Source organism: Orycteropus afer, unplaced genomic scaffold, assembly GCF_000298275.1.
Source record: "Orycteropus afer afer isolate SDZICR_OR568_19922 unplaced genomic scaffold, OryAfe1.0 scaffold00214, whole genome shotgun sequence".
Classification (NCBI taxonomy): domain Eukaryota; kingdom Metazoa; phylum Chordata; class Mammalia; order Tubulidentata; family Orycteropodidae; genus Orycteropus; species Orycteropus afer.
The window spans coordinates 3,485,661-3,500,435 of NW_006921801.1; the positions used below are offsets into that span (position 1 = coordinate 3,485,661).

General features: G+C 46.1%; 1 protein-coding gene across 1 annotated transcript in view; it reads left to right on the forward strand.

Annotated features, from left to right (window-relative positions):
* Positions 1–14,775, forward strand: part of SAMD4A (sterile alpha motif domain containing 4A) — a 266,612-nt gene that overhangs the window by 245,886 nt on the left and 5,951 nt on the right. The window contains exons 8-10 of the mRNA XM_007948350.1: positions 2,017–2,135; positions 7,098–7,299; positions 8,576–8,702. Of these exons, the coding sequence (XP_007946541.1) occupies positions 2,017–2,135; positions 7,098–7,299; positions 8,576–8,702 (448 nt within the window). The remainder of the gene's footprint in view (positions 1–2,016; positions 2,136–7,097; positions 7,300–8,575; positions 8,703–14,775) is intronic.

A 14,775-nucleotide genomic window follows, 5' to 3' on the forward strand; every position in this document is an offset into this window, starting at 1 on the left:
TTTTTCTTGTAAGTATTTTATCTGGGATCTTTATATGCCATTATTTGCTTTGAATTTCTGTTTCTCTGATGATGCAAAGGTAACTGCAGCCCAGCTGCTGCTTGAATTACCACAAATCCCAAATCAATTGGCTCTTAGTAAAGTTATTTTATCACAGTCTTTCTATGCATTTAAATGTCAAATGTATATAATATATAAAATGTAAAAATATATATAACAAAACATTTGCCAGTTCAACAGTTTTTACCTGTATAATTCAAGGTAATGGTCAAATTTAATGGATTTCTCTCAATGTGTGTACCATAGTTCTAGGCACTTGACAGAGGATTCATATATTATATATGCAGTTCTCACCACCAGGAACACTCTGTGGTCCATGATCTACTTGCATCAGAATCACTGGACACTTGCAAAAAACACAGTTCCCCCAGACTTCACTCTCGGTGCAATTAAATCAGACTCTAGACATTTGGGAAGGGGAGCAGGGAGGAGGCTCCAATAATGTGCATTTTTAACATTCTCCTTGAGTGAGTCTGAGTCCCTGAATGGTTAATGTGTTTGGCTGTTAACTGAAAAGTTGGTGGTTCGAGCCTGCCCAGAGGTGCCTTGAAAGAATGTCCTGGTGATCTACTCTTCAACAGTCAGTTATTGGAAACCTTTGGAGCACAGTTCTACTCTGACACACATGAGTCAGAAGTGACTTGAAGGCAGTAGGTTTGGTGTGTTGTGAATTTGAGTCCCTGCCTTGGGAACTCATAACTCATGCAAAGTCCTTCCTTGGGCTGTGGTCAGCACAAAGGCCATACACAAAAGCACACCCAATCCAGATGACAGTCTCTTATGGGGCAGTAGGCAGAACATGGGAGCTCTGGTGGCATAATGCTTAAGGCATTTGACTGCTAACCAGAAGGTTGGTGGTTCAAACCCACCAGCCACCTCAGAAGGAAGGTTGGGCTATCTACTTCCATAGTGATACCACCTCGGAAACCCAAGGAGGGTCCCTATGAGTTGGATCCAACTTGATGGCAGTGTGTTGTGTTGCATTGTAGGCAGAACATAAGGTGCCCCAGTGGCACAGTGGTTAAGCACTTGGCTGCTAACTAAAAGATCAGCGGTTCAAACCCACCAGCTACTTTGTGGGAGAAAGATATAGCAGTCTGCTTCTGTAAAGATTACAGTTTTGGAAAACCTATGGGGCAGTTCTATTCTGTCTTACAGAGTTGTTATGAGTAGGAATTGCCTTGACGACGTGAGTTTGGGATTTAGGTAAACTATCCCTGCATAATCATTTTGACAAGAAAGACTTGAAATCATCAGATCTACCTATTTTCCTATACTTTAGACAAGGTTTAGGCCAGGTTTGGTGCACTAGGATCTTTGTAGGGCCTGTTGTTGTTGTTGTTGTTTGCCGTCGAGTCGGACCCGACTCATAGTGCCCCCTCCTTGGGTTTCCAAGGCAGTATCATTACGGAAGTAGATTGCCCCATCTTGTAGGGCCTGGGGCCCCTTAACTACGTTTTTCTCAACCAAGCCCTGAAACTCAGAGAATAGACTCTATTCTCTGAAGCCCTGCAGAGTACTCTTGGGTGACCACACACCATCAAGCACATTGATTTTTGGAGCGGTTTAGCATTCTCATTGATTATGAAAATGCAGAGGAACTGCAAAAGCCAGAGTGTTCAAAGATCAATTTTGCAATTCATTCTTCATTAATAAATAGAGTCCGGAGTGGCGTTGACAGGAGGGGAAGGTGGAATCTGCCAAAAATACAACCCCCAAAATGAGGCTTGTCAGAAGCTTAATGTGTGAACTGCACCAGGTACCTACAGTGTCAAACAACTGGAATCTTCAATCCAGGTAGCTGTGAAATTAAACTGACTGTTGTTTGGACCAGGTTGGAGACAGGTGAAGAAAAGGCAACTGCCGAGACTCCAGTGTTTTCCCATATTAATTGCGTGTTTCTCCCCCTAATGCCAGGCTGCGTCATCCATTAAAAAGTCCTGTTTGTTTTTGCAGGCATTTACAGAGACGCAGAAAAAAAGATTGTTGTCATGGAAACAGCAGGTGCAGAAGCTCTTTCGGTCTTTCCCTCGGAAAACCCTTCTAGACATTTCAGGATATCGACAGCAAAGAAAGTATGTTGGGATTTCGTTCTTTGTAATGTCATGTTTGGTGGTTCTCCAGCGCCTCCTTTGCCCGCCTCAGTTCCTGGGGCAGGAAGAAGGCGGGGCACCCTTCCTTGTTTCCCAGGAAGCCTGGTGGCCAGGTCCAAATCACATTCCTTAAGCAGGTGGGGTTGGGAAAAGGCTGAAGAGAGCATGTTCCCAGAGGAAGAGCTGAATGTGGTCTTTTGTAACTCACTTTACATTGCCAAAATTACAATATTGACCTGGATAAGTATGTGTGTTGGGCGGGGGGATGGGATTTCAAGAATCCCAGCAGAACTCTTGGTGGCTTGTCTGCCACAGGGGGCTCTGAAAGGAGAAAATGGGCTATTGTATCAGCACCTGAAGTGGTAGCATAATTTTTTTTCTCCCTTCTAGCTGCAGACAAGCTAATTATAGTTGGTGGCAGGGTGAAGAGCCCAATGCTAGTCTATTTTGGTCTAAGCTACAGTCTAATAGTGGAGCAGTACCATTCTTGATTTTTCATAGTACTTCAGCTTTTTGGCTGCAGTTAAAAATAAGCTTAGTTGTACTTTAGAACCCATTACCTTAATATGGTTTAAAATGGAGGAATCTAATTGCATATTAAAAGAGAATAGTGCCTAAGACACTTGACTGCTAACCAGAAGGCTGGCGGTACAAACCCACAAGCCACTCCTTGGAAAGAAGACGGGGACAATCTACTTCTGTAGAGATACCGCCCAAGGGCAGTGAGTTAGAGTTTTAAGGGAATGATAATACAAACATTCTGAGGAGTTAACATTCTGTTTTACATTTTTAAACATGAGGAGATATGTTTTTTCACTTCCACCTAAAAAGTTTGGCTTTCATTTCCCAGTGCACTTACAGAAGCTCTGTCTATGTTGTTAAAGTGTTGGCATTTATTTGCATAAGTATGTCTTTAAAACATAACTGCTTTATACACTTTAAGGGGGATAAGGCCAGGTTAAGTTTATAAAAGGTCTCTATTAAAGATCAGTTTTCAAAATTGAAGTAGTATTATATTGCAGCACATATAATAGTATTTATTATTTTTGTTATTAAACAGATCTTCAACACTTCTAGGTGCCTTACTGGTGCAGTGGTTAAAACTCTAGCCTAGTAACCGAAAGGTTGGTGGTTTAAGCCTACCAGCCATTCCACAGGAGACAGATGTGCCAGTCTGCGTCCATAAAGATTTATACCTTGGAAATCTATGGCCCCATTCTGCTCTGTCCTGTAGGGTTGCTGGGAGTTGAAATAGACTCGATGGCAATGATTTTTTTTTTTTTTTTATGTTCCAAGTAAGAACCAACCCCTTTAAGAATACTACTAGCTCCTAATATTCTTTGCAACTACTATATGAGGTGGTTGTTGTTAAGTGCCGTCGAGTTGTTTCCGATTCATAGCGACCCCCATGCACAGCAGAACGAAACACTGCCCGATCCCGCGCCAGCCCCACAATCCCTGCTATACTTGAGCCCATCATTGCAGCCACCATATGAGGTAGAGATACTATTGTTATGCCCATTTTACAGATGAGGAAAATCAGACCCAAGGTAACTTCTCTCAGTGGTCAGTAGGCAGTAGCAGGTGCAGAATTTAGACCATGCAGCTCTTGGGGGCCTCACCATGGTCAAAAAAAAAAACTCACTGCCATCAAGTAAATTCCAACTCACAGCGACTCCCATTGGGTTTCCAAGGCTGTAAATCTTTACAGGAGCACAGTGCCTCTCTTTCTTCTGTGGAGGAGCTGCTGGGTTCAAATCACTGACTTTTTGGTTAGCAGCCAAATGCCTTAACCACTATACCACCAAAGCTCCTTTAACCCTGGTCTAGAACTCCAAAATCTTTCCTTGTCAGGATCTCAGGCTGTTATGTAGAAAGGAAAGTTCAGGCAAAGCAACACTGTATTTCCTATACCCTGGCCCAAGCCCTTTGTGGTTGCCCACCCTAGTAGGTTGAGCTGGACCTTGTATGCAACTTGAGGATTCCCAGTGGCCCAGATGAAAGACAAGGTCTGCGCTTCAGCCTCCTCCCCGTGGGCCTGCTTCCATCCCAGCCTGCCAATCTTCTGTGAGCAGCAACACGTCTCCAAAGTAAGAGAAGAGGTTCCAGAGCCCTCTTGCAAGACCAGACCTTTGGGAAACAAGTTCCAAGTGGAAGAAGGAACTCAGAGATTAAAGTTGAAGGCGAGGCTTTCACGCTCCCTGCTTCCTGTCCCCTGCCTCTGCTGGCCCACTTTCTCCTTGGTCCACATCAGACAGCCCTGCTCAGGCCTGAGCTGGAGCAATAACCCTCAGCTCCCGAGAGTGTCATTAACTAGTGGTTTCAGTTGTATTAGCCCAAGTTTGCCAGGTTGGAGTCCTCCTGTACCTCTTTTTATTGATTAGATACAAATGAATTCAATCGTTGCTTGTGGATATTCAGTTAGATATTGCTAAAGCTCTAGAAAAAAAAAAAATTTTTCTTATAAGTATTTTATCTGGAATCTTTATATGCCATTATTTGCTTTGAATTTCTATTTCTCTGATGATACGAAGGTAACTGCAGCCCAGCCGCTGCTTGAATTACCACAAATCCCAAATTAATTGGCTCTTAGTAAAGTTATCAAAGTCTTTCCATGCATTTAAACGTCATGAAATCAGTTGGTTATATTTAGGAAGGCAGAGAAGGCAAGACACAGATGGGCAGGGCAAAAGAATGACACATGACAACTTACTTGTGCACTCTGTTCGCTCCCCTGAAAGCAACAACTACTTCATTAAGCCTACCAGTCTTAGGGATCTCTGGTGGCATCTTAAGTAACTAGATGTTCACTCTGGTTGCCAGCAGTGGCAACTATTCACAAATCTGGCTTTGTAATAACCAACTAAAGACAGCACAGAAGGGCCCCCACTTTCAGTAGAGAGAAGGCCTAGCCAAATTCTCACTCCCAATCCTTCCCTGACCCCAAAATGTTCTGAGCTCTATCCCTTGCATTCAGCCCAGTTCTATGAGTCCTGACTTTTGGAGTCCCAAGATCTCTCATTTCTCCGATGACTAAGTATCCCATAACAGAATCCTCTGCCCACATCACATTGCTTACAAATATAGTCTTGCCTTTCTGGAAGCACAAATCATTTTAGCATCACTCATTGCCGACTGTATTTTACATATGAAATAACTTTTAAAAAATCCAACCAAAAAGGAAAGTGAGTGAAAAAGCTACCCACACTAAATAAGGAAAAGTTTTAGCAGAAAACTGAATCATCTACCAGGTGGCCAAAATTCTGATTGCAAAAACCGAAGGACTAGTTTTCATAGTTTAAAGAAACAGTAACACTTCATCCTTGTTTCTACCTGTCACATATCTCAAGTCATCCTTCCTCCAAAGCAGGGCTCTTTGATTCCATGAAGTTACTTCTGCCTCTCCTGGCCCTAATTTCCTCTTTCAAAAAATTTTAGACCTTAACAAAAGGAAGTGAGGAAAAGAGGGGAAAAAAGGGGGGTGGGGTGGGGGGGAAAGGATGAGGTCAGCAGAGACCAAGATCCTGTAAGTATTGTCCTCCTTACACATTTATACGAGCCTCTAGAGGGAACCTGGAGCCCTTTCCTTGGCCATCAGAGCCTGGAAGTAGAAACACACAAGACTGGGAATCAGTTGCAAGGAGCTCACCATGGAATTCTCTTCTCTGCCCCTTCTCTCATTAGGAAATTTAGAAATTCCAGGGAGAACAAACACATTTTCTCAGGTTTACTCTGCTGATGGTTTGGATGTCCCCTCCCTCCTACTCACATATACACAGTGCTCTTTCTCAGGAAATTACTATGTTGTAGGCCCCCTATTATCCTCAACTGGTTAAACTACGTCAGCCCTGCCTTGGAATGTCCTCCCCGGTATAGCTGCGGAAAACAAGTCTGTTCCATCTTGTGGCCGTTGGAGGTAAAGCATTTTGACTTAAACATCACTGAATGACTAAAGCTGACTCTTCTTGGAAAGAATGTGCTGGTTCCTAAAACACTGCTGGCTGCTGTGTAACCTCCCAGAACCTGATGCATGTGCTGGAGAGTTCTTCAGTGCTGAGGTCACCGGACCAAACTAGAGTGCAGGCGTCAGTGTGTGGATGCCAAGGACCTTGGCGGTCTCCCTACATGTACCCAGGAGGATCACTGTAACCTATCTGGCTCTTCACGTGGCCAGCTCTGGAGGGCGGGCCTGTGGCCTGGGGAGCAGTCGGAATCCTTCATGGTGGCAGAGACTGTTTCGTTCATTCGTTTATTCATTTATCCACTCAGTATACATTTATGGCACCAGGAGCTGATTCAGGCTTCATACAGAATCGATGAAGACAGCCATCATCTTTTTTCTCATGGAGCTTACATCCTAGTGGAGCTCATGGGCCACTCACTCCGAGTCAGTTGCACAGACAGACATCCAAAACAGGGTATGATGTGATAGAAGGCACATGAGGACAAGAGTCCTGATCCCGGCTCAGCTTCTTTCTTGCTGTGTGGCCTCCAGGAAGACACGTGTGTGCTCAAGGCTGCAACACAACGTGTGGATGAGATGCAGCTTGGAAGACAGCAGAAGAGCATCCGTGAACCTTCTGGGCTCGCATTCCAGCACTGCCCCCTGCTGGCTGCAAGACCTTCCCTAAGTTATTAAGCTCTATTTTCTGTAAGAGGGTACAGAGCCGTTAAGAGGGTATAGAGTGCCTACTTCACAGGGATGTGACGAGATAAAAGAATCAATGTAAGAGCCCCTGGGCAGTGCCTACACATAATACACACTCACAGATGATAGCTGTTGTTTTAATCCTGGTCTCTTCTGGGCACAAAGTTCCCCATAAGCCTCATAACTGGCATAAAGGGAGCAGACCCTAAAGAGGCATTCCCCTGACAGCCTGGGACTTGGGAAGGGCTGACAAGTGGTTGATGATCTCTTGGTCCTTTCTCTGTTCACTCTCACAGCCGTGGCTTTGGGCAGTCCAATTCCCTCCCAACAGCCGGCTCTGTGGGCAGCGGCATGGGAAGACGGAACCCGCGCCAGTACCAGATCCCCTCTCGGAATATCCCTTCCGCCCGGCTCGGCCTCTTAGGCACCAGTGGATTCGTCAGTTCCAACCAGCGCAACACCACAGCCAACCCCACCATCATGAAACAAGGAAGACAGGTTTGTTCTGCCCCAGGGAGAAAGGAGGGCCAGCCAAGCTCAGGGCTTCCCTTACCACAGATGAGTAGGGGGTAGGGTGTCATGGAGCACCCAGAGAGACAGTTGTCCACCAGGCTTGTCAGCACTGTTCCTCTGGGAGGTACAGTCCCACAGCTACTCCTGGCCTCATGGAGACTTGCTTTGGATGCCCTGGGGACCACTTCAACCTTGGGGACCCTGTGCCTGAAGACCTTTAGGGAGAAATGCAAGACCTATTTCTTTTTTTGACTTTGATCCTTGACCTGCCCCAGCAGACCTAACCACCTCCCAAATCTGGGTTCCAGAGGAACCCACAGCATTACTGAGGAGGACACCTTTCTTTAGGTGTTTATCTGTGGCAAAATAACTCCTCCCTCACAGTTCCAGCTGTAGTGGAGAATGGCAGGAGGGAGCTTGAGAGGCTAGTGGCAGGGAGAAGTAAAACTTCCTCAGCCAGTTAAGACCAGTTGCTCTGTCCCTGCTTCTCACCCCTCTAACCTACCCTACCCCAGTGCCTTCTACCTACAGGCCCTGGCTTTATGAGGGACACAGATGGGCCTAAGATTCTGCATTCTCTTTTTTAAAAAAAACTAGGGATGAAGGATTAATTTTAAAACAGGAAAATGGCTTCAGGCAAGCTCAGTAGGATTTACTCCTGGGGGAAGCAGCACATAAATCAGAAAGCCTACCACTTAGCTGACACTGTCCCAACCCCTCAGGTCCCCCCTAGGTCACTTCAAGAGGAGGTAACTGCTACAACACATGTGGTGCCCCAATAACACATCAGCTGAGTTGTACTAGTTTGTTACCAGCTGAGAGCAGAGATTCCTTTTCCCCCTCCCTTTGGAGTAAATTGTTGGACTCTCAAAAAGAAAATTAAATGAGAGCCTTGAAATAGTTTGCGCTCTTTGTTGCAAACATTTACAGAAGTCCTCCCTTTCCTCGGAAAGTGACAGGAAAAGCAAAGACAAGGAAAGGGATAGAGAAAGTTTTGAAGACAGTGAAGGAGAGAGGAGTCCAGAATAAAGCTGAGGCTTGGAGAGCAGCCTGAGGTGGAGGGGCGGAAGGGGGGGGGTACAAAAATACAATTAATGGAATCCACGCCCTCTCTCTACAAATATGCAGATGGGGAGTGCTTGCCCTAAAGCCTTTTTCCAGAAGTTACCAGAGAGTTCTCTGATATTTCTCCCTGCCTGAATTCTGGCTGGACACCCTCCCAGGCTGTCCGGGCTAACAGGCCTTTTGCATTTCTCACTAGAACCTCTGGTTTGCCAACCCGGGGGGCAGCAACAGCATGCCAAGCCGAACCCACAGCTCAGTGCAAAGGACCCGCTCGCTGCCCGTGCACACTTCTCCACAGAACATGCTGGTGTTCCAGCAACCAGGTAGGGGCTGCGCTTGATCTCTCACTTGCTTGTCCCCTGGACGGAATGGAAGGCCAGGACTCCAAAATAGATGCTCCGGTGAACTCAGCACGACAGTGCTTAGCCTCGACTCTCACTGAGCATTCTCTTGAGCTCATTTCCTTTTTTAAACCGTGCCTTGCCAGCATGAATAGCGGCTGGTTGGCTGAGAGCCAGCCCATGTAGCCCCAGAGTCGTTTGCAATCTGACGGGGGATATTTTTGATACTAGTCCTATTTCTAGAGTGATTAAAGCAGAGACATCACTGGAGGGTTTGGGGACGGGGGAGGGAAGGGGTTCCATGTGTAGTGCATATGTATGGTTTGTGTGTGGAGAGAGACTGAGAGTGAGACAGAGAAAGAAAGCAGCCGTGTTGATGCGGAGAGACCTTTTCCCCTGGCTGGGGATTGTCTTGGATGACTATTGGACCAGCCATCTTCCCTTTGCTTGATTAAATTGCACCTTGGCACACTTCAAGGAGTTCTGGCTTAGTGGATAAGGCATTCGGCTGCTAACCACAAGGTCAGCAGTTCAAACCCACCAGCGGCATTTCAGAAGGCCCTGGGTGGTGCAAACAGTTAATGTGTCAGCTGCTAACCAAACGGCTGGAGGTTTGAGTCCCCCCAGAGGCACCTCAGAAGAAAGGCCTGACAATCTACTCCACAAATCAGCCACTGAAAGCCCTATGAGGCACAGTGCTTCTCTGACAGTCAAGGGTCACCATTGACTCTATGGCAACCGTTATTGTTGTTGTCATTTTGTGCCCCACTTCATGGCAATTTCACCTTCCACCATGCCTCTTGAAACAGAGTAGCCAGAATTCTGCATGGCCAACAAAATACTTGAACCCTTACTGTGTGCAGGCAGTGACCTAGGCTCCAAGAGGAATACAAACCATGTGAGCAATTACTGCACCTATCTAGATGACCCTCTAGATGTGTTGTGCATGTCGGAAAATAACCACCCTAGGCAGCAGAAATCCTTGCAATGCAAGGAAGGGAAATGTCCCTGTAGGCTGAGGTGGAAAAGAACACTTTGTGGGATTGGAGCTGAGTCTCAGAGGACAGAAGTGGGAGGAGAGGAGGCAGAGTTATAGGTAGAAGGGACCACAGATGCAAGACTGAAAAGACAAGGTGTCCTTGTGTGTCCAGAAAGCCATGGGCAGGCTGAAGGATCTAGCTGTGGTAGAGAGAAGACCCAGGTTGCTATCTAGATTACAGGCAGATCACAGAGAACTATGAATACGGGGCTGAGGAGCTTGGACTTTGGTAGCTCTCAGCCAGGTTCAGTGAAAGATTGCCAGCAGATCAGGCGGGAATGCTTACAGGAGTGAAGAGGAGGCAGGCTGGAAGTGGGAAGTCTGGTGAGGAGGAAGCCACTGCTCCAGGAAAAGTCAGCCAGAGGAAGAAAGTAACATCCACAAGGTCCTGATGTCTGTTAAAAGTGCTCTTTGGCTCCTAGAATGCATCCCATTTGCTTATTTTTGTCTTAAAGCTCCTTTCTCCATTTGACACTTGTAGCTATTTTCCTTCCTGGGAAGAAATACTTGATAAAAATTAGGGGGGCTTGTGAAGGCCTTCTCCCTGGATCATTTAGTTCCATCCTGTACTTTTTCACAGAATTATGTATAATTCATTCCTGACAAGAGAGGACCTGGACAAGACTTGAAGACTCACTGGGACGAATTGCTCTTTCACCTTCTTGAATGAATATTTCAGCTGGGCCTCAGCCCCTGAATGAGCCCAGCTGTCTTGCTGGCTCCCAGCAGGCCTGGCATAGTTGATAACTCTTCTGGAACTCTTGATATTCTTCTAACTTCTGGATTTTCTCCATCTGTCTTTCCTTTAGCTCTTTTCCAAATCTTCAATCCTCTTCTTTGTTCCCATCTGTACTGGGAAGAGCAGGCCAACCCTTGAGACCTAGGGGAGGACCATTTGGGTCTCTTGATGCCGATTCTCCAACTGCACCTTTGTTTCCCACTCAGGTTTTATAGTGGTGCTGGGTGGCCGGCTCATGTGCAGGGTTCCTATAAACCCGAGAGCCTTCTACCCTCTTCACAGAAAGCCTGTTGTTTCCAGATCAAAGAATCAAATAATGCATCAGGGCATGGAAAGAGAAGGGCCCGTCCCCCTGCCCTCTGCTCCCCGTTCCCTTGTCCCATGTCTCAGAGGCAGCCACTTAGAGCAGTTTGTTTTCAGTTTTCCTGGTAGTTACATGCAAATCTCTAGATCATGTGTTTTGCATACTGAATTTAGAACTCGGAGAACCCTTGGGACTCTCTTTTTCTTAATTAGCCTCTCCTCCAGGCAACACAAACCCACCCCCAGCAAAGGTGCTACTAAACCACAGCGTTTCTAATGATGGCCAAGACATGGAGACGAGGCTACTCCATGTTTCCTGACTGCAAATAAACTGGGGTACACTTGGCAGGAGCCACTCCTAAGCCCTGCCCGGCACTTCAGCACTTCAGCACATAGCTCTTCTGGGACGTGTCATTGAGGATAAGTGAAGACAGAGCCACAGCCCAGGATCCCTCACTGAAGGGAAAGGAAGCTACAGAAAGTCTCAGTCACAGACACAGGGTTGCTCCTCCTGAGCCTTTGCCCAGGGCTCCAAGTGCATCCCCAGTCATTACAGCTCAAATGCTGGTTTTCAAGACCACAAGTCACACGGTCGTGTTTCTTTCTTCACTAAGAGGCAGCTCCTTCACCAGGGAGAGCCCCTCTAACCACCACAGCCAGGCCCAGATGAAGGCTTGTCCTAGAAAGACAGGATCTCTTACAGATCAGTCAGGCACATTTTCTCCGTGCACCAGCCTTTCCCCTCAACACAGCACAACCTGATTAGCCATGGAGACTTTTAGGGTGTTGTGGCTGAGGGTAGTAGGATTCCTGGTGACACAGTGGTTAAGTGCTCAGCTGCTAACAAAAGGTTAGCAGTTCAAACCCACCAGCCACTCCACAGGAGAAAGATGTGGCAGTCTGCTTCTGTAAAGATTACAGCCTTGGAAACCCTAGGAGGCAATTCTACCCTGTCCTATAGGGTTGCTGTGAGTCGGAATCAACTCGTTGGCAATGGGTCTGTTTTTCAGTTGGCTGGGAATAGGACTAGGCTATAAGGATCGTATAACAAAGGCAGAAAATGGCTTCATCTTTGTTGAGCAGGAGTAATGGTGAATGCATAATGGAATAGAGATGTGTGACCAACCCAGCATTAGCTACTCAGAAGACTGTGTGTAGTGCATTATAAGGTTTTCCTCCTGGCCATTTGAGTTCTTCAAAGTACCCATCTTAAACCATATGGGTAGATCTTGAAGACAAGGATATAGTCTCATGATGAGAATACTTTGATTCTATAAACTTAAAATAATTCTGTTAAAATGATGGAGGGCTTTAAGTGTCTCCAAAGAATATAAAAAAGACAAGGATAGACCCAGCCTCCAAGTGGTGTATTAATTGATCAGTCCACATGCTCAGATTTGCAAGAAGCTTTATTCTCTCCTGGGTCTACCTAAATCCTCAGGCCTCTTGCAGACCATTGTAGGGGTTGTTTTGAGCTTACTTCCACATGGACTGGCTTTAGATGTTTTCCATAACTAACCAGAAGAGCCGTTGGGTGGTTTTTGCTCTTCCTGGCCTCTGGGGTAAGTAGGAACCACTAACATGGGCCTCCCAAAGTCCAGGAACAAGGTCTCATACACTCACCAGGGTGGTGACTTGAGCTCAAAATAAGTGTGGTCTGGGTGAGAGTAGTCATGTTCATCGCAAAAGCAGGGTGTGTTTTCCCAACTGGAAAATTGTTTGGAAACTGCTTGGAAAATGATAATTTATTTTGGAAGCAGCTCTGTTCCTGCTAACCCAGGCTCAGCCACCCTTGGGTCCAGTCCAAGAGGATCTTGGAGCAGCTCTGGTGCCATGCTGGGAGGTGATGGAGCGTCTTGCCACCTGCGGGTCTGATGAAAATGGACAGAGGAGTTGAGAGCCGGCTTCAAAGGAAAATCACAGGAGGAAGGAGGCTGGGCAGCCTCACAGAGCTGCATTCTGGGGAACTCGTCTTTCCCTTGCATAAAGCCATATGCAAACTGCCCTTGGCACTGGACTGCCTGGATGTGGGATGAGTTAGGTGGCGCCTTACATGGCAGCATTTCATATTGTGACATATCTGTTCACAAACCTTCCCTATGTGCCAGCTCATGAATGGAATTCTTCAGGGCCTTTAGAATGCTACATACCTGGGAGCATGACACTCATAGCCTAACAATGTGGGAAAGAAGAATTCCTAGTATTCAGAGATGTAATCTGAGCTGAAAAAATAGGCCTACTTGGGGCAAGAACAGTTAGGGAGAGTCCTTTCCTTGTTGCCTTATTGAGGATTCTCAGTGGCATTGTTCCTGGGCGGTTATAGTAGGGGCCCAGCATAATTGAGACAAGCCTTTAGCTTTGTTGTGTTGTTGTTAGGTGCCGTTGAGTTGGCTCCAACTCAGAACGATCTTATGGGTACCGGAATGAAGCGTTGCCCATAATGCACAATCGTTGGCTATGTTTGAGCCCATTGCTTTGGCTATTGTGTTAATCCATCTCATGGACAATATTCTTCATTTTCACTGGCCCTCTACTTTAACAACAATGATGTCCTTTTCTGGTGATTAGTCTTTCTTGATGACGTGTCCAAAATAACCAACTCAAAGTCTCGCCATCCTTGCTTCTAAGGAGCAGTCTGGCTGTATTTCTTCTCTGATTTGTTTGTTTGTTCTTCTGACCACCTCCCATCTGTCAGTTTGTCGTACTCTGGTGGCTTGTTTGTTACGGTGATGCTGGAAGCAATGTTACCTTAGGGTTAGCAGAAGCCACAGCAAGAATGGGCCCTGATGATTAATGTGGGCTAGTGGAGTAGGAGCTGCCCAACTGCCCCCTGGGCCTTTGATGAGAGCTCTGCCCACCTGCTGACAGGTGGCTGAGGGTTTCTAGCCTGAGATGGAAGCTGTTATCCACCCAACTGGTCTCCCGTCTGCCTTGTGAGTGTGGCGAGATGCCATGGAACTGTTTTTATCGACTACACAATTAAAAAGTCACACTATTAGGAAACTCTACGGTTTGAACATATGGGCTTCTAGCAAGACTTAGAATTTTCCAGAGCCACTCTCGGAGTGGCAAGGGGTTGTGCGACCATCTTCACAGCTCCTCAAGGCAGCAGAGTGAGAAGTTGGGGGAGGAAAAGCCAACCAGCCAACTTTCAACCTAAAAGAGCAGCCACTAAGGTTTGGAGCTCTGGAGCGGAAAGCCCTGCATTTCTCAGCTCCCTTCTTGGAACACGCAATCCTCGGCTTGGAAAATGGCATTTTGCTGTGTGTTGGCAAGAAATCCTGCAGCTGAAACACTTGTCTCCAAATGTCGAGCATCTTTATTTATCCAAATCTCTCCACAGTGTTTGTTTAAAGGGGAGCGCTAGAGAGTAAACTAAATTTTACAATGAGCATATGGAAGGCTATAATTGCTGGGTTGCTGTTTTTTTTTTTTTTTTTTTTTCTTTTTCATATTTGCTAACTGGCTATGTATAAAATTGTGTTTCTATTTTATAGATTTCACACCCTGAAGGCTGCTGATTTTTGCATGCATGTGATTTTCACATGAATGGATAAAAATACTAAAATACTCTTCCCTTTGGGATTGTCTAATTGTCTGACCCAACTCTGAGAGCAACTAGTGGGGGGGAGGACAAGAAGGAAAAGGAGTCCGTCCTGTCATCCTCTCAGTCTCCTGGCTTCCCTGGAATCTTGTTCAGTTTCCATATTCATGAGTTGGCACAGGTGTCTTCCAAAACCATCAGTAGTAGAACTTGGGACAGAAAGAACACTATCTGCTCCTGGTGCTTTTCATATTTATCCATTTTACCAACTTTGTCTTTGAGAATTTTAAATAACAGAAGTGACATCTACCTCTGAATTAGCTGGTAATAGGGACAGATTGCAAAGAAACTAATCAAGAAAAACAAATACTTTGGTTTAGCCCTTGGTTTCAATTTCTTATCACACCAAACTGCCAACCTCATTTTTATT